The sequence below is a fragment of the Poecilia reticulata genome, linkage group LG1 (genome assembly GCF_000633615.1).
Source record: "Poecilia reticulata strain Guanapo linkage group LG1, Guppy_female_1.0+MT, whole genome shotgun sequence".
In the NCBI taxonomy this organism is placed as follows: domain Eukaryota; kingdom Metazoa; phylum Chordata; class Actinopteri; order Cyprinodontiformes; family Poeciliidae; genus Poecilia; species Poecilia reticulata.
This window is the reverse complement of record NC_024331.1, coordinates 13,446,105-13,466,740: the sequence shown is the minus strand read 5'-3', so window position 1 is coordinate 13,466,740 and position 20,636 is coordinate 13,446,105. Positions and strand designations below refer to the sequence as shown.

Here is a 20,636-nt window from a genome sequence, read left to right as displayed (position 1 = left end):
TATATATATATATATATATACGATGTTCCAAATATTTCTCGGGCCACCATTTAGCTCTGCACTAAGTAATGGATCTTTATGTAAATTTCTATTTCACCACCAAAAGCCCAAACAACTACACCTCCTATCTCGCCTGTGTGTGTCTTCCAGGGCTGCCTGCTAAGCCTCTTACCTGCGAGAATATTGTCATCACCGAGTATAATATAGGTTCATTCATCTGGATGATGCATTAATAATGTATCGGAGAATGAAACCATTTGCAACAGTGGTTCCGGATGATGTGTGTGTGCGTGTGTGTGTGGGGAAACTAGGAGGCAGGAGACATGGCTGCGCTGGTATTATGTGAGGATTGGCTGTTTGTTCACAGAGGGATGTTGGACAGAGGGATGCAGATCTAATTGGCGTTAAATGTTGGGCTTTGCTGGAGTAGATTTGAGAGAATAGAAATCAACCATAGTTACGATCTTTGATTTTTACAGACCATCCATAAAACAGGCGCCATGCTGAGGTTGGAGCACACACAGATTCACTGAAGCACAAAAAAACCCTGTTAAGACCTGATTGGAGAAACATGCTTCTTGCAAGAGAATGTGGGGCTCTTCCACAACCATCTACACTAAATCTGTGGAAAAATTGTTTTCTAAATTAATTTTTGAGAGCATGCTGCTGTACACAAACTGCACAGGGGAACAAGCAAAACTAAAATACTTCCTGTTTCGGTCATATAAGCACCAGAAAGGGGTCAGGCCACAACATGACCTGTAGCATTCACTAGAGTGGTCACTGGAGTCAGGACCTCTTTAGTCTGAGGTCATAGTTCATAGCCAGAAAACATGGAATGGGGATGAGGCTTTACCTGAAGCTGAATACTGTGCCTGTCTTTGTAGGGTTTTAGAAATTAGCAGAACGTATAACTGTTTTCTCAGTTTAGACTGCTGCCTCTATGACCTCAACCTGAGTAAAGCAGAAGACAATGGGGGAAGGATGGTTGGTGCAGCAACAATTTCTTGACTCCTCTCCTTGTCATCATTACAATATTTCCATTCTATGAAACTTGGGATTCCTGTCAATAGGATTTTTGAACAGTTTGTGCACCAAGGAGTACAAAAGTACCACTCACATTGGCATGTGAGGGTAAATGAATGTTACTTGAAGTATAACTATCTACCAAATTTTCCATCCAAGCAGTCATAGTTGCATGCGCTGTTGTTGCTGATTTTGATGTGGAGCTGCAACCTATTGTGCAGTTCCACATCTTGAGTGTCTTGGTAAATGATTATGGCGGAATCTTTCTCCACAGTAAATGTATTCGATACAGTAAATATTCCTGTATCGATAAAGAAGAAGTTAAATGAGGAAGCTGTTGATTTACCGATCCATCTGTTTTGTTTTTTCAAATGTTTTCAACTGCTGTCAAGAGAAATGTAGCAGCAACCGAGAGAACATGTGCCAAACAACAGACAGATGGACAACAAGAACCTTAATGTCTTCTGCAGAATCTACGGGAAAAACACCGGCTACTATGTAACTCCATATAAATATGGAGCTCAAAAATAACTTTCTTTACTGCATGTTCCTGTTCCATATTTATGGAGACCTAGAAAATCCTCCAATAACTCTCCAATCTGGACATAAAGTCTGTAAAATCAAAATTTTCCACAGTTTCTGCTAAAACCAAAACCGTTACTTATTTTTCTTCCTATGGAACGTGGCAACCTCAAACCAAGAAGACCAGCAGAAGTCCTCCTCACATGTGACCACGCTAATCCAGGCAGAATAACTGCACATACCCTCTGCCGTTAAACCCTCGACACACAGTTTTTGTTCCTAACTCGATGCTGCAGTTATCCATTTGCCCTATTAACCATAATATGGTAATGGAACTTGCTCCGCTCTCATCGCCCAGGCGGGGAGTCAATATAATTGACCGGACCGTGTGAGTCACTCCCCTGTGTTTTCTGTTTGCAAAGACATGCGTAGTATTTTCGGCAGCGTAACACCTGTTGAATGGCTGTTGTCTCATTACACAATGACGGCAAAGAAACAGAGGAAGACGGGGGGGAAAAAAGGAGTCTTCCGACACTGCGAACAGATGGCGTGCGTGCATGGTGCACTGAAGAGTCCATTCAGCACCTGTGCTGCACAACGGGCTTAGCAGCGAAGTCTGTGGCTTGTTGTGTTTTGAGTTGCTCTGGATACTCCGTCGATGCTCTTCTGCACATCATTTCACACGCTCGGGATTCCACATCGACGCTGACAGTTTTCACATTAGTGGCATCGGCTTAGCAAAGTAACATGACAGGGGTTTTGCATTATGGTAATGATAAAATGTTTTTCCTGTTGCAGCACGAAGGACTGTGTCGTGTGTACAAATTACACTTCAGCATCAAAGTATTCTAGGTTTTCAGGGAGTCTCTTTCAAGTCTCTCAGGTGCACACTTCTTCCTTTAGATCTGAATATGTTCCCAACCTCTCTCACAGGCTAATGGCACTTGAAAACGAGGTTCTCTGTGTTCAAAAATCACAATACGTTTTTGATGGATGGGCAGGCTGCACTCTACTCTTCTCCTTATTGCGGATTTTTACAGAATAACACGTTATTGTTGTAAAGATTGGGCCATTAAGAGTTTTTAAATCACAGTCTCCTTGGGGAGTTTTTTTTTTTTTTTTCAGGACCGTAATCATCTGTGTATAAAGGTTTGTTTAAAGCAGAACGGCTCATGCTCACGTCTGGACGATTTACTTTTTGGGAGAGCCAATTTAAATGCCAATTACCACACTGAGAGTGGCTTTGATGTATTACGAAACCCGGCGCTGACAGTGACTGGTGCATGCAGCGGAGCAGGAACAAACGGCACCCCCAGGAATGGCAGTGTGAGAATGAAGTGGACTTGACGTGTGGGGAAGATGGGGGGGGAAAAAAAAGCATACAGTGTGAATGAAAGCCCTTTCATGATAAATGAAAACGCCGGCCGTTAAATAATGACACCATTAAAAATGTCACACCAGACAATGGCGGGCTTTTGTTTCACTTTAGCGAAATACGTTGCACAGGTTGGATATGCCACCGTCAGTGAGAAGTAACAAATTGCTCAAATGAATGGAGATGAATGATGATTAGCCTAATATTAGGCTTTGTTTGCAGGATTCAGATTCCTCCTCTGCCTCAGTGGAAGAGTGGGCATGCACAAACGACAGAGCCCTTGTTGGCTGGGCAAAAAAGGCAGATAAGGCCGCTCAAACAAAGTTTAATGCTGTCTGTTTAAACAGATAAGATGTCAATTTATTTAAATTTACAATCGACTCTAAAGAAGCACCGTCTTCTAGCATAGATAGCATAAAATCAGACTTGTGCAGAAATACAGCAACTTGGAATTTGCTTGAAAAACCATTTCTTCTGCTCTTGCTTTTTTAAACACTGTTAAGTGTTCGAGATTATCAAACTAATTTTATTGCCAAAGATAGCATGAGAAAATACAGGAGACGGTTTTCAAAAAGCATTGATTTCTTTTCAGCCCATCCATACCAACCTGGCAGTATTTGAAAAAGTAAACTTTTTTCAATTCTAATAATTGGTTGTGCAGCCGTTGGTGGCAGCAACTCCAAAAAATACTTAATAATAATTTGTAAAGTCTTTTACGCTACTGTGGAGGAATGTAACTACTCTTCTTGTTTTAATTCAGCCACACTGGATAGTTATTTTTTACACTGATGCCTTCTTTAGGGTCATGCCACATCAGATCAAAGGGTTAACCCACCCAGAGGAAAACTTTCTAGTATGTTTTGGGTTGTGGTCAAAATATTCAATATTTCATTATAATAAATACTAAATAAACTCTGAGAATCTTAGAAATAAGAGTCAATTTTATTATTGTTATTAATAAAATAAGTAATATTAAAGGTCAACTATATTATGCTTCCTTGAACAAGCTATGGGATAAGAGTGTGGGCTGTACAAAACATGTTCATAACATCTAATACACATCTAATATCTTGTGTATTAGATGTTTATAACATCTAATACACAAGATATTGAGATTTCACCTGATCAGTTCTGCCTGTTTTGAGCTCCTTAAGGAATGCACTGTTTTAGGGCTATGTCATGATTATGCAAATGAGCTGTTGGCCAAGCCCTCCTAACTGTGTTTACATTAGCACCGCCTCAAAATGGCTACAAACAAACACACAGTACTACAACCTTACATCCTTAACCCCAAAGGAAACACAAAAGCACAATAATTCAGCACAAAGCCATTTTTTTTTTTTGCACAAATGCGACCTTTTTAAAAAACATAATGGTGACGTTAGACACAGGAGAAGCATTTAGCATTTAGCACAGCGTTAGCAAATGCTAGTTGACAAATTATGTTTGTGCCGAACAACAATACAAAACAAATACATCGTTAAGTACTTGCATTGCCATCATCTGCAGAACTGTGACGAACAGTAGAAACAGAACCATCCTTCAGTTCAGTCAAGACTTTTGGTAATTCCTGCCGTGGACAGTTTGTAGTTTTCAAAGTTCTCCGTCCTAAACTGAACTGCCTGAACTTCAACATTCTTTGGTAATTTCACCGGGACTTTGCAAACAAAAAACGATTTGAATCGTTTGCTCAATATCGCTTTTTTCTTTTATATACTAAACTGTTGTTGCATTACCAACTTGTTATTGGCATGACACTAGTTAACTCAATAAAAATAATCTCAAACTGTTATATTTTCAGATTTTTTCACTTGGAAAACTATGCTTTAAAAGAAAAATTGTAGCATCAACAAAGTTATCAGAGTATTCTTTCGAATAAGTATGACTTTTTTGTACTGTGACATTACCTAAGTGTGCTTGAATCTAAGCTCATTTTTAACAAGAGGCAAGATTTCAATATTTTTATACTCCATTTGAGCAGTATTATGTTCTTCACCTTCTATTAAAGACCATCCCTGATCCACCTTTACTTTATCCAGAGAAACAATGGGACAGATGAAAACCTGTGTGTGCACTTGGGAGTTGTCATCCAGCGGTAGACAGATTGTGAAGCAGAGATCAAAGAGCTTATACTACAACCTTTCGACCTTCTCTGAGGCTATTTTTGTTATCAAGTGTTTAACTTCTGGTGCTACTATGAAGGGAAATATAACCTGACTGTACATATTTATAAGGTAGATTATGCATATCATACATGAGACACATCTTAATATCATGTAATTTGAAATTAACAGGAAATGGTACCACTGTTGTATGAAAATCCTAAGATTTAAGGACTAAAGTGGAACAATTTCACACAGTAAAACCAAAGCTATTTACCCTTGGAAGGCCAAAATTATCATTTTCGTAGTGGAAACATGGTGTGTATGCATTTGTCAGCGTGACTCAGTGCTGTGATCATAGACATACTGGGATGAATCATTTTGTGAATGCGGCTGGAGGATAAATGGTTACATGAGATTGAAGCATTAAAAGTAGACCATGCATTATTAAAACTAACAATAATCCTTGTATGTTATGTTCTTTCAATCAATCTATTAATGTTAATTGTGTCAGTCTTTGAGGTCACTTGCTGCCTAAAAATGTCTTTCCATAAATCTATTTTACTCTTATACTTCAGTACAGGCTGATGAATACAATTGCTCAGTAAGTTCACCTCTCACAGTGGAGCTTACTTGATGATACAATCTCTTTTCTGCAGCAAATATCACTAACACCAACAGATATGAATTAAATGTCATCGTCACAATATAAGTGTGCTAATAGATTCCAAGCACATGTGTGCCAACGTAATATTTAACATCTAGTATATTTTCTTTCTTTCTAAAGCAAATTAGTGCTAAGGATGCCAAATAGTTTTGGAAGCACAGAGAAGAAAGAGGAAAAACAGGAACAAGAGGATGCTTCACAGACAGTCTGAGCTTTCTCCCATTCACTTGGATTCTGCAGGTAGAACAAGAAGAACAGGAGAAGTTGTGAACGACTATATTTTCCTCACTGTTTTGGAATTATAGTCTCCCTGTAGTTTTAGCAATGGCAGCCGAGGAAGTGAATGAAGCCGTTCAGTCCATGTTGGCAACGCTTCCAAGTGTTGAATTTGTACCAACAGCCATCTCTTTCAGCTCGAGACTTCTCACTTAGCATTGGAAGATGGCTGCTTACAGCCATCTTYCACTGCAAATATCCGGTAAACTTCATTGCATCGAACTGGCGCATGACACACGTCACAGCCAAAAGCTAATGATTGAGTAACATTTAAAACCTGAACAGAGTCCACACCTCCAGAGAACAATCGTTTCTCAATAGCCAAGAGCCCAGACCCTCCGGATGAAGCAAACATTGTAGGACAAGGGGCTGGATTTTACCAGGCCAGTGAGCTGTGGGCATCATGCAAATTTCTTCATGACTTTAACGAGTGAAAATCACCAAAAATGTCTCTCAAAAATGTTTCTCAAAAATGTATGTTTTTTTTTATTTTTTTATTTCTTCTCTGGCAACTTGTTTGTGGTGTTGGTGTGTTACATTTATTTGACTTAACAGTTTAGGACATCTCCTTTGCTCTTGATTCKGACATTTGTAGCCACTTGGAAAAAGCTACTGAAGGATTAAACACACATACATAAAAAAACTAGAACAGGATCAAGCAGAGCTTCATTCAAAAAATAGACAGCATAGTATAGTATACGATGAGGAGGAATTATTTGTAATCTACCACGTTTCTGGAAAGTTGAGTTGAGTCTCCACACCCAGGTCGGATTAGCGCCAGACCATGAATAACTGTAATAAGACCTGTCCGACAGCATGAAGTAGGTTAAAAGATCTAAAAGAAACAGATCATGTCTTGCCATCAGCTTGTGAGCTTTATTGAACTCAAGCACAATAAGGCAGGTAGGAAATTAAATATACAAATGAACATTTTTGAGCGATCTAGTCAAACTCTGGATATACATCCCTCTGTGATATTATGGCATGACCTTAAAAAGGTACAAAATAACAATAAATAATAAGGTACAAAAATCTACATGTATTCAAAGTGCAGCGCTTGCATTTATCTGGATTGAGTCAATGAGCCATTCTTCTCAGAGACAAATCCTTCACCTCACAACTGTCTGGCTGAGTGTGCTGTGGCATGAGAACAAACGCCCTAATATCATAACTTGTAATCACTCGCAGTTAAGGCAGACATGTGCCATTATTATACTGTGGAAACAGTTAAAAAGAAGAATAAAATTCACAAGGAACCAGATGGCTGGTGATGCCTTTACTGCCATAGAAGACCATTTGGAAAACTTGATGCAATGGAAAACATGTACATCAGGGGAAATGTTGCACATATTACCACGACTAAGAGGAGAAATCTTAACAACGGGAGTGAGCCTGAACTCCCGCTACGCCTGGGAGAGGGGGATCATGACAGAATATGAGTGGAGTGCTGGGACAGATGGAAAGAAAATGCTGATGGCCAGATGTGTAGACTTTCATAGCTTTTCCTCAATCTGCTGCCGGGGGCATGTTTCTCCTTCTTCACACACACACCCTTACAAGCCTATTAATAACAATTGTGACATTAACTCTTGTAATAAATGGATGTGAGAATAAAGACGACAGGCTAATTAATAAATATGGAACTTTTACGGGATGATAAATGCTCAACAGGTAGTCAAAGCCTGTGTGAAAACACAAACTCTGCATACTCTTCAAGGAGTAGCTCCCTAAAAACGACAATAACAAAAAAAAAAAAGAAAAAGAAAGAAATATGCTCTAATGACAGCTGTGGCTTCTGCCTGCTGGGATGACACATCTGAAGATCTGCATAATTTTCCCATGTAACACCAGTTATCATGTAGAAATGCTGTCTTTTGTCAAAGTCTAGCTCCTGGCTCGTTCTGTTCTGGATCGAATTGCTGCTCGAACTTTCCTCAGACGCACTGCCTCATATAGCATCGGCTGGCACTCATGCGGCAGTCTTACACAAGGCGAGGCGGCCTTGCCAACTCACAGAGACGCACTCAGACATGCATGCTTCTCATAACTAAAGAGGGAATGAAAACACGGTGATTAGGTAGGAGAAAGTACGTGGATGTCGAATCTGGAACTATACGGTGTTAGAGAGAATGAGCCAGAGACTGGGGTTGTCTAATCTGCCCCTCAAGGGCTCACATCAGTAATCGGAGGGTTAGGTGCTGTGGAAATTTTAATTCTTTTTTAGAGATGTTCCAATAAATCAGTCAGAAATCAACATCACCTAACTTCCTGTAGACCAGCTCTGATAAGAGATCAGCAGGTACAGATTTTACAATCAAAATTCTTAAGAAATGAACCAATCAGTCTGTCAATTTTTCCTGTATTGTCCATGAGTTGTTGAAAAGTGACATATTAAAATTGTATTGGAGATAAATTAATCATTCGCCAGAGTCAAACGGCCAATTTTCTCTAGATTGTCCTATCAAATCTTGAAAATACTGATTATTGTTCCTGTTAAATAAAAGCTAGAAGAAGCACTTTCACAATTTTTTATCTATCGATGCATCAACCAAAAATCTGCATTATGATTCACTTTTTTGACTTTAACAAGAAATGGATAAAAGTTAGAAATGACTCATAAATAGCAATCCTTCGTTTTTTGGTTCTATGTTGGATTCTAAACTGCTACTTCAATTTAGGAACCTGCAGTACATTTTTTTTCTCATGTTTGTATTACAGTTGGAAAAATAAGTTCTGTATCTGTCATTATTGGAAACAGCTGGTAAGTTCTCAAAGAAAGCCCGAACTCGGTATCGACCAGGAAAAGCCTGACTGGTGCATCTCAAAATTGTACTTCCTGTTTTTTAAATTCATCAAATCTCAGATTGTTCTTCAATACAATATATTATGTAATATGTCCTGCAGACATTGTTTTCTGGTGGATTAAAAAGTTATTACCTCTGTTGAAGATCCTCCATCACATTTTTCTCGCCTCTGATGTGGTATAATCCTTATACAGAATCAATAGGTCAAATCAAATCTCCACAAAAACCTATAATTGGTGTCATGTAGGAAAAGTCTGATCGTAGCATCTCTACGGTGTTTTTTTCCTAATCGTTAAATGCATCAAAGCTAAAAGATAATTTTTTGTGAGTGTTAGGGGCACGTAATTTGACGCATACATCTTCTGTAATCATGAGATTCCTTAAATTTGTGTTTTATTCAAAGCTACTATATTTACCCAAGAACATGAAGCACTTTTTTTCCCCTTTTTTTAATAATTCCTAGAATTAATGACTGGAATTGGTACATCAGATCTGAAAGAGACTGATATTGACATGGCAAAACCTGATTGGTTTTTCTCAATCACAAAGAGATTTGACGATTTGACGTTCTGAAACAGACGAGCAGCAGCGGATGACCAAAGTGCCCAGAAAAGAAAAGGAGGTGTTTTAACAATGAAACACAACTGGATACGTTAGTGTGGACGCAGCACGAAAAGGTTCCAACGTGACTAATCTGGAGTTGCTGTTATGTAATTCATGTGCAGCACAGTAATTCAGTGCAGCGCATCATAACAACACCCTAATGTGCTGTAATTTCTCCTAATTTCCCTCAAGATCCGAATGAAGAGTAGACTGGTGTATCAGATAAATCCGCACCACTACGTAATGCCATACACAACTCACTGCGATGCACTTTGTTATCTGACTGCTTTTAATCTGAACCAGCATTAACTTCATCAGTAACCTGATCTACAGCAGCTCGGCTGTCGGCTGAGACCACACTGGCCAGCCTTCGCTTCTCTGGTGCCTCAAGTGATCCTGTCGCCAGTATCACTTGGTTCTTTGCTGTCCCCTGTGTTATGATTTAAGTTTTTATCCATTTGAGCGTGCAAGCAGAGGCGATGCAGATGTATTTTGGTTATCCAAGGATGCTACATTAAGCCTGATGTACGATAGGAACATTTTTTCATTTCTTGTTTTTCGTCTGTAAAGCCCGGGAGAGAAAGCGAGCGCTGTACCCTGGTTGAGTTCAAAAACATAACGCCGTTTTTGTGCAGCCTGTGATTTGAATGCGGCCATCTTGTTTTGCACGTGGCGTGTCGTGTGGCCTGGACGCCAGAGGTGCATGACACTTAAATACAATTAATTTTTCAGTCTAGAAGTGAAGATTTAATATTGTGATTAAGCAATGTTAATAAATGCTAATAAAACAGATACATTAGAATGAATGACAGGGTTTCTGTGAGATTTTGTCAGTTGAATTTGAAACTTTTCAGCACTTTTGTGACACGTATTATTTATATTTAAGAATGTCATTAATTATAAAAAATAGCACATTCATTTCATAACTTAACTTACAAAATAGTCTAAACAAGTTAAATATTCGGCTACATATTGTTTTAGTAACTAATGAAATTCTTTTTTTGAAGCCAAACCTAGTTAAATATAAACTTCTTCTGAGCTTATAGTGGGGATATAAAGAACGTTTCTACAGTGATTGCCAAAACATTGAGCTGTTTAATTTTTTTTCCTTATTTAACAAAGGAAGCCGTTGAATCCTGAAATATCATTTTAAAAGCTTGCCTTGGCAAATACGACAGCATATAAAGGCAGCACTAAAAAGCAATTAAAAAACTCATAAGATTGGTTAGACGTTACAAAATGTCACTAAAAATATCCCAGAACTAAAATGAGACCAGTGACACAAGCAGTAGTTCAATACAGATAAAAATATCTGCATCCAGATATTTAGTTCTCTATGATGTTTAACATATATTTAAATTTGCTCAATGAAACGAGTTCCTTTATATTCTGGAGTTGATTGCACATAAGCGGCAAACAGAGAGGGGCAACATGCAACAAACCAGCTTTAGCAAAAGCTGATTTATTGTTAAAAAGTGGATGAACTATGAAGCAATAAATGAATAATCCATATTCAACACATTACTTGATCAAATTTAAGACCTAGTATGGGAAATCCTGAGGTAACGGAGACTTTTAACCCTCTGGGTTCCCTTCATTTTCAGCTCCACCTTTGAGGACTGCAGTTGTCAAAAAGAAGAGTTATTTAACCTAACTCAAATATGCAAATAAAATAGACATTAACTTGCAAAGAAAGAGGAATAAACAGCATTATGAGTATGAGTCATAGGACCCAACAAAATTGAAAGGACACAAACTGCTCAGTTTCATTTTCAAAGAATATAAAAGACTTAAAGAAAAAACAACAATTTCATCCAAAATAGCCAAACTCAGCCCATGTTTATGCAATTCGCCACAACAAAACTTGTTGGGAAATTTAAAAACAAGCAAGCAAAAGTCAATGGACTGAATGGAACTGTACGATTTTTTTTAATACACAGCAGAAACTGCAATATTAGCTGATTTGTTCATATGTTTGAAGATCTGTCGTCATTTTTAATTTGACGACTCTAATTCCTCGGCTCTCATCAAAACCAACTCTGCAAATTAGGTTATGTTTCAGTTTGGCATTGGCCAGACAGTGCTGCTGAGCTGTGCATAAACTGTTGACTTGAAATACCAAATAGACCCTGACAGGTATAGACTACAACCCCAGACAGTGGCTCTGCTGTCCAGGCATCTTCACAGCTGCTATCTTGTGAAAAGATTTTTTTTTTCTGCCCCCTTTTCGCCCTTCCCTGCAACCACACTGCCCTGGAGTGAACTGATTTCACTCTGCTTTGGCATTTCTTTTCATTTTTTTTTTTCCTATGAAGAAAGGAAGTCTGGCGTTCATTCTACAGACGCACTGGATGACTAAAAGGGAGCATGCTTTGCATCTTGCTCATGCAAGACAATCATTTCCTTCCAGAGGAGCCCGACAACGATCAAAAATTCATTCAGAGGCCCTGCAGAGCGTTTGTCTAAAAAAAAAAAACACAAACAACAACAACAAAAAAAACAGGGATCTAAGCAGAAGATGTTTCACCCAGCCCACCACCCCCGTCCACCCCCGATGAGGTCCTTTACACCGAGCTTAAGATGCGACCACACGGTCACAGCGCTGCTGTCTTACCGGCTGCTGTATGTGACGAGACGTCCCCCTCCCCGGCGGAGGAAGATGCTGCTGCTGCCCGGGCTGCCGCTGCTGCTGCTGGACCCCGCGCTGGAGATACTCGCTGCCGGCGGCTCTGCTGCCCGCCACCCGGTCCCTCTTCTCTCGCACGCTGGAGCCTGCGTTTTCTCGCTCTTCGCCGGAGTCGAGGGAGCTGAAGTTCCACACAATGAGGGTCTGCACCAGCAGCACGGTGAGGGCTGCGATCAGGGCGGACCGAGACCGACGGGCCAGCTTGCGAGCACAGGAGCCGCCGACCATGTTCGCACGCCGCGCTGCACAGAGCTGGAAGGAGCGTCTGTGGCTCTGAGCGAGCGAGCTGGGGAGACGGGATGAGAAGAGTGGAAGTACTGAGGGAGGCAGCGGAGGAGGAGGAGGCGGCGGCGGTGGTGGTGTTGGTGGAGGGAGGCTGAGCTTTATGGTGGCGGTGGGGGCGAGGAGGAGCGTCGGGAAGGAGAGACAGGGGGGCCACCGTGTGGTGAAACCCGACAGAAGAGATGCTCCAGGCGCTCGGAGTCCACTTCCAGTTCAATCTCCGTGAGACGGAAATTAGTCCACGTTTTAATCTACCAAAAGAAGAATTTGGATAATATCAAATGCGTCCAGGTAATTGCAAATATGGAAATGTTCACTTTGCGTTATTAGAAGGCAGAAAATTGCAGAATTACTGGGCCTGTAGGGCTTCTTGACGGACAAGTTAACTGATGTCAACAGGGGCATTGACTGTGGGGTCCCTAGCTTTATTATGTTGCCTTGGGCAGCTTTACTAATTCATCTCAGTCAACTTTCTGTTGGGGCTAAACTGCAAATATATATATATATTTTCCAATACACCTTCAGTCAGGTAAAAAGTATTTTCTCTCTTACATTTTGCTTCTTTATTTGCATTTCTTCCACTAGATCATCAAGCAAAGATAACCCGCAAATACAAAGTGTTGCTTAAAATGTCAACGTAATTTATTAAGGGGGGAAAAAATTGCTATCCAAGCAAACCCAAACCCAAAGTTAAAAAAAAGTTATAAAACCTGCTTATTGGTTTTAATAGTGAATTAATTGGGAAGAACATGATGTCTTTTACAAAGCTAAGTGAAAGTTCACAAGCCACAAACAGCCCTGGTTACTGCCATCTAACTTCATAAAGGCCAACAAAGAAAAATCAGCACATCATGACATAATCTAAAGAAATTGAAAAATGCATGAGAAGGTCTTTTACACTTGATGGAGAAAAGGTGATTTCTAACCAATCCTTTGGAGCTCAAGTGAACTGCAGTAACAGCAGAGAACAGTGATTCCTTCGCATGCTGTTGATAGTGGAATGGTTTGGGACTGTTTATCTGCTTTGTGACCTCTTCTTGTTGTTTTTATAGGAACTATTTGAATTATTGTCTGGTCCTGAAGAAAAATGTCCAGTCATCAGTTTGACCAAAGTCTCAAGTGAACTTGGGTTATGTGGCAGGACAATGAAGCACACCAGCAAGTCCTCCTTTGAATTCTTCGAAACAAAACAAAATAAATGAACATTTTTGGCTTGGCGTAGTCAGGTTCTGGACTTAAATCCAATTGGGATGCAGTGGCATTCCCTTAAACAGGCTTTGCATAGACAAGTGGGCCAAACCTCCTTCACAGCGATGTAAAAAAAAACAACTCATCACCAGTTACTGCAAACACATTTTAGCCTTCGTCACTGAAACGGTGGCACAACTAGTCGTTAAGATTGGGAGGCGATTCCTTTTGAACATATGGGCAGCTTAGTTCGGATAACTTTTTTTTCCCCTCAGTATAAGAAACCATAATTTCAGTCTGCGGTTTGCTCGATTTATCTTGTCTGAAATTAAAATGTGTTTGATCATCTGGAACACTTAACGGTGACAAAATAAAAAAACAGGAGACATCTGTTAGAGAGCAAATGAATTTTCTCAAATTGCGGTACAAAAGCTTAATGTTGTGAAGTCATCTGTAAAGAAAGTAGGTTTTAAATAAAACTCGTCGCTCTGTTATGAGATGTTTTCTATGCCCATTTATACTCATTCTGTAGTGAATGTTTCACATGGGTTATCGGTAATGATTGACCAACATTAATTAGACAAAATCTGTTACAAAATGGCAGTGATCTGCTTCAGACTTGGGCCCCTCTGCGACTGGCCATTAGCTCAAATATGCGAGGCACTTTGGACGGTCATCTACAACAGGTGAGACACAAACAGCTCATCATTTCCCAACAGAAGTGTTCCCTAACCCTGTCCCTAAGGGAACACTAGCCAGCACGTTTTGGATGTGTCCAAAATCATCAAATGATCATTATTACCTCCCCCGGGATCACATCATGTTCTGCAGGAATCCGTAAATGAACACCTCGTTTAGATCAAGTGGCGGTTAGGGAAACACCTGAAACACGCAGATCTACGGTTGAAGACTTCTGCTCTACAAAACTCAGCCTCGGAAAAGTTGCCACTGAATTCTGAATGTGTTATGAATTCAAATGATGTTTTCACTTGTTCCAGCAGACCATTGCCACCATTTGAGTTCCATATACTTGACTGTCGGTAACGTCTTTCTTTACATGTGCATAATTTTCTTATTTCTTCCACTGTTTCGTCCTTGTTGGCTCATATATTACCTCCGGTGTTATTGTGCTCATTTAGCATGAGGTCATCCAGCCTCTGTGGTGCTTTTCCAGCTTTCAGGTGTCAGCTCATCACCCTTCCCCTTTCCTTCTTGTCAGCTACATAAATAAGTTTATAATGAATGGAGGGCTTTTACAATTTTCTTGTTTTAAGTTTCACTTTGTTTCTTCTTCTTTCTTTTTTTTGTTCAATCAAGCAATCTGCATACGTTTCACATAAATAAAAGAGGCCGTACTCCTGTGCGAGGTGCTTTGTTGATTTTCTTTAGCACTATGTCCAATTTACACTGACATTCAGAGCCTAATATAGGTCTTTGACAGTGTGTAGGACGTCTTCTTGAAAGTAACTCTTTTTGAAAGGGCAACCTTCAGAACCGCATTCATTTTCAGCACTTTTTATTGTTACTTGTTTAGGGAACAGGTCCAGAATCTGGATTCATCAAAGACTTTGGCGTCCTTTTCTTAACATTATTTATTTTTCATACTGTGAGTTATAATGCTTTAACGCTTGTTTTGTTCTATGTTTGCCACTTCCAGCTTTCCATTCACTCTGACTTGCGCTCCCTTTCCGTTTTGTCATAGCACCTTTCAGAAACATTGGCAGCACTAGTAAAAATGGAGAAAAGCCTTAAGGGAAATTTGAAGAAAACATATTCAAATTAAAGATTGGATTTATGCCCGGCACTAAACGATTAAGTCTTAAAATAAATTAAGCTTTTAGTGCAAACAAATAGATCTAGGTAAATTGAATACATTGATTCAGTTGGTGCTTTACTATATTGATAACAAAAATCATTAAAAAAAACCTAAAAAAATAAACCTTTGTTGTCTGTCATTGCTTTAAAACAAATCACAACACATGGAAGATTTTTGAACCGTCAGTGTAACTGAACGAGCTCTGACAAACGCAACCATTTTCAAAGACTTTTTTTCCCTCACAAATTGGGCACATTTTCAGGTAAGTGGTTGCTACAAAGGCCTCAGTCTTTGTGTCTGCCTCCCTTTCCTTTCTCCTGAAGCTGTTCATGGTTCTCAGGTTTGGCAATCACATAAACAGAGTCGCAGTATCTCCTGCAGCAGGCCCCTTTTTCTACACAGCAGGCAGTTTGACTTGTCATGGTAGGAAAGGCAAAGGTGTTACTAAAAACATTAAGCCATGGCTCACTGCAAGTCAAGTCTCTCAAAAAGTCCCCGCAGTAAGCCAACGTGAATGGCCAGCAGAATCATCAGAGTGAAAAGCTGTCATTTTATGCCTCTTAAAGCAGGGACACACATAAGCTCAACATTGTACATGCCGCCTGTCCTGTTTTATCAGAGAGTGACACCATTTGAAGACAACGTAAGGTCCTAAAGGATTGTGTTTTCTGGCCAAACCAGGTGTTTCTGTTCCCTAAAGCTAGCAATTTACAGCATCAGTTCATTCATCCATTGTCAATACCTGCTTATCTTGGCCGGGGGGGCTTGTGTATTTCAAATGATCATTGGGCGAGAGGCTGGGTACTGTGTATGGCACAGAAATTCACCAGTCCATCAGAAAGGCGCACAATGAGAACACACAAACATACATAGGGAGAATATGCAAACGAGACAAAGAAAGACCTCAGGCCTGGAGTCAAACTCAGCAACCATGTACAACAAGACAATAGCCAACATGCAACATGTTTAGCTTAGACTGAGCTTCTCTTCCACCTACCGTTAACAATATATGTTGCTTTGTTTCAGTATTGATACTCCTTGCATGTTTGTACATTCTGTCAGGTCACATTCAAAGACAGTGCGTTATGCCTTGAAAACTCTCCATCCATTTGGACTGAGCACTGGTACTTGTTCAGAAAACAAAGGGATTTCTATTCCATACAATAAAGTCAAAAATGAGGAGGAAAGCCAAAAAGTTGTCCCGCATATGTTCTTCCAGGTTAAGCCTTTTTCAAGTTTCAAGCAGAAGAAATTACTCAGAGCTTGACATGCATGAATACTTTTGCATAGTCACTACAAGTATATCGCCTGCCCTTCTTCCCCAAAAGCCTGATTGTTTGCCATATAGTGCCTATCCTGTCTGCTTCCTCTGCATGATCTTGCCACTTAACAGTACCACTGTCTAAAAAAGATCAGAGACTGAAAAGGAATTTTTAAGCGTTTCTACAATGTTAACATGCAGCATCTGTGCCCAATTTCAGCATGATTCATATTATGTCATTTTACTGCACTGCACACTATAATTTCCTTGGCTGAATGTACACGTGTTAGGCCTGGGAGGAAAATTTCCCCTCGGCTGAGGCTGCAGCTCACGCCAAGCTGACTGACAGCACCGCTGGTTCTGCGGTGGCTCACAATACGAGGAGCTTTCTTCCTGCTTCAGTTCCTGTTACTTCTCACTCCAGGAAGAATCCAGAAAGACGGAAAATTCTCTAGTTTTCACTCCATATTTTTTTGCTGTGTCAAGTGCACTGCGGTTGTCACCAGCATCACTTTAGGAGAATTGTAGTCAAACCAAGCTGCCTCGTCCACTGTCTATTTTAAATATAAGGTGAAAACCACAAATAATTAAAAGCTTTTTTTTTTTGTTAATATTTTACAGGGAGATTTGTCTAACCTAAAAGTGTTTTTTTCTTGTCTATATAAAACAAGTATGATTTCAAATGGTCCTACCAGACACCTCAGACACCTTGATTTTTCCCAGGTGTCTGAATGTTTTTTTTTTTTTTTTTTCATGTTGGACTCGTTGGTCATGGTGAGGTTTTTGGAGTTTTTACACCACCTTTTTGTTTTCGCTGACATTGAATTGATGAACTCTCAGTTTGCAGTTTGAACCAAGCACAGAAAATCACAGGCGTGGATGATTTTTCTTCATTTTCTTGTTCAGTTATTTTTGACGTAAATACGTTTGCAGCATTAAACACGCATGCTGTGTTTTACACGTAAGCAGACATGACATACAAAGGGCAGTGACGTCAGAAGTACCGTAAGCTGAAAACCAGGACACCCTCTGAATGCATGTTTTTCTAGCATGTTAAAACGTATGGATGTATAAAATCCATTTTACTCATAATAACATATTCAAACGACATGTCTAAACACTTAAAGGCAAATGAAAATATATTTTAAGCTGTCTGTAAAATGTGATTTAAATGCAAGCAATTCTTGGTGAAGAATATAGGAAACAAAGGAGTGTAAGCTTTTATAGCAGTGACACACACTGGGCCCAGGTGTCCCCGTCAATGTCATGATGACCTCCTGACGCTCCAGCATAGATTGAAATCAGATAGATTTTATTGTACAGAAGAAGAATGTGGCGCTCCACATCTAGGTGGGTTTTTTTTACTGGGTGAGATGGCTCTGTGTCCTTTATGCAAGCAATGCTAAAACATATTGTCGTACATCATAGAAGGTTTGATTCACATCCTAAAATATGTGCTTAGCTAAATATCCCGTCCTGTCTTTATTAATTGCTTTTAACCATCTCAAGTTCAAAACGGAAAATAATTTGCCTGGTTAAACCCAAATAAGTGGAATACTGAAACTCAATAATTCTACACTGGACAAAACCTATTTAAAACTAAATTTTATATTTATAAAACCTCTATGCTATTCTAGTTTATTTTCTGATAGTGTCACAGCAACTGAGCAAAAGTGAATTTATTTTATGAAACACCTTAAACACACTTCTTCTGTGACCTCATAAGAGTAAATCAACAAAAATCAACCAAGATATTAATACATTTTGTTTATTGTTGGGTACAGTCTCCACATACCTGACCATTCATTTGTTCATAGTATCGTATCAAGCATGGATACCATGTACCAGGCAGGAATTATACCACTCACAAACGATACTGGTTCCGTTCCGTTACCCAGGGAAGGATGTGTTGGTCCAAATCATGTGTTCAATCCCAATGTGTAAAGAGCTGCCATATGTGCACAATTCTATTTTGTATTTTAGATTTTTAAAGGGGTGTTAAGATACCTGCACTGTGGACAGTGAAGTCTTGGAAAGTCCAGAATTTTTCCATGAGAAAGAATCCTGAATTAATTACATTTATCCTTATGGAGCCAGAATAAATAGTTCATGGAAATTCCAGTGGTACTAAAGTTTTGAACTCTTTTCAAAGTGGTTTAGGTCTTTAATTTACTTTTTTCTCTTTATTTTGCGTAGATACACTTCTGCCAGTAGATCAGGGTGATGAATATTTCTATTAATGCCCAAAATCCAGTTCCAAGCAAACTTCTTCCAATGGTGTTTTCTTGTTTTCAGAGTTCTGCGACATCATATTTAGATATCCCTAATGTTAATAAATCAAATTATGCTAAATCAGATTATTCTCAACCGTTCTGCAGTGTGACATAAAATAGCACAACCCCGCGTTTGTTTTCCATCTTTGATACACAATGTGTTGCAGCAATCGTATAATTTTGCCTGACTACACAAAGACAGTAGCAATTGCTTTCTGACAAATTGATAGCTGGTTATGTTTATTGAAGGGCAAAATAACATAACTCGGGGAAGAAAACAATAAAATTGCTAGATGCAGATTCCAACACCCAACAATGTTTTGCATATATTGCCCCTCGGACTGGGAAGTAAATTACACACTGTGGTGGCTATTGAAACACAGAAATAGGAATTATTATTTTGAGCCACACATTGTGGGTTTCATCTTCAGGGATCACATTACTGACACACAGACAAAGCAAATGCAGAGTCCAAAACAAGAGTCTGATAGCAGACAAAAGAAGCTGCTTCTCGCAGACAAGCGAGTTGCTAACCTTGTCACTTTTGATTCAACGGCGTAATTAGACATTCCAGTCAGTTTCTGAGTTATAGAAGTTTGTTTTCATGACTACACATTTAAAGACTGTTAACTTTGGTCTGATGGACAAAAAGGGAGAAAAAAATCTCACTCAATATACTAAAGAGCAGTGCTATCTCAATTGAACACTTTTTTAAATGGATGTTTTAATTAATTCTCCGAATTTGACCTGCAAAAGTTATACTGCTGTAATGTAATGTGGTAGACATGAGTCTGAGAGTGTCGCATTTTTTGCCACAGGTCAGCAAATTGCAGGGCCTTGCAAATGCATTTATATCAATTAATCTAAAAATACATTTAAAATAAACACATTTAGGTTAAAACCCCAAAACTTTGTTTTTGTATTCAGACACGCTGGGTCAATTATTTGCAGAGACAACTTTTACTGCAGTTACAGCTGCAAGTCTTGTGGGTTGTTTAGCAGATTTAAAGACTTAAGTTTTTGCCTATTCTTCTTTGCACAATAACTCAAGCAGAGTCAGATGAGATGGAGAGGGAGATTCTCAACTGAATTTGGATCTGGACTTTGACTGGTCCATTAGAAGACATAACTATGCATCAATCAAAACTATTCCGTTGTATCTCTGCCTGGATGTTTAAAGTTGTTGTCCTGCTACAAGCTGAACCTTCGTCCCAGAAAGTGTAGAGCTTGACTGAATGCTAGTTAGGCAGTTTTGCCATTTAATACAAATGCGTATGACAAGTGACACATCTAAAAGCTGCACCACTCGGGCCCTCGAGGACCGCAGTTTGAGACCACTGCTGTAACATAAATATGTGAAGCTCAATCGTACTACTTATCCCACAATTCACTCGCAACACAGCTTTGACCCCTTCTGTTGGGAAAAGGAGTCTTACCATTAGCTTCACCAATTTTCCATCTGCTATGACCAGCTTTCCCTTCTTGAAGATGAGAACATCCAAAGCATGAGCTGTGGATCTCTACATCTCTTCCAGCTACCATGGGCCTCTTGGCTGCTTCTCTGATTAATGTTCTTCTTTGCTTGACCTATCAGTTTAGGCTGACAGCCGTATGTTGGTAGATTTATAGTTGCACCATATTGCTTCCATTGTCAGATGATGGATTGAACAGAGTTCTGTGAGACACATTAAGCCTGGGATATTGCTTTGTATCCCAACTCGGATTTTAAACTTCTCCACATTCTCCGTGACCTGC

General features: G+C 39.5%; 1 protein-coding gene across 1 annotated transcript in view; it reads right to left on the bottom strand.

The window, feature by feature from the left end:
* LOC103464839 (xylosyltransferase 1) overlaps positions 1-14,930 on the bottom strand; it is a 108,421-nt gene extending 93,491 nt beyond the window's left edge. Inside the window, exon 1 of the mRNA XM_008409210.2 lies at positions 11,990-14,930. Within this exon, the coding sequence (XP_008407432.1) occupies positions 11,990-12,289 (300 nt within the window). The 5' untranslated portion in view covers positions 12,290-14,930. The remainder of the gene's footprint in view (positions 1-11,989) is intronic.
* Positions 14,931-20,636: the final 5,706 nt, after the last annotated feature.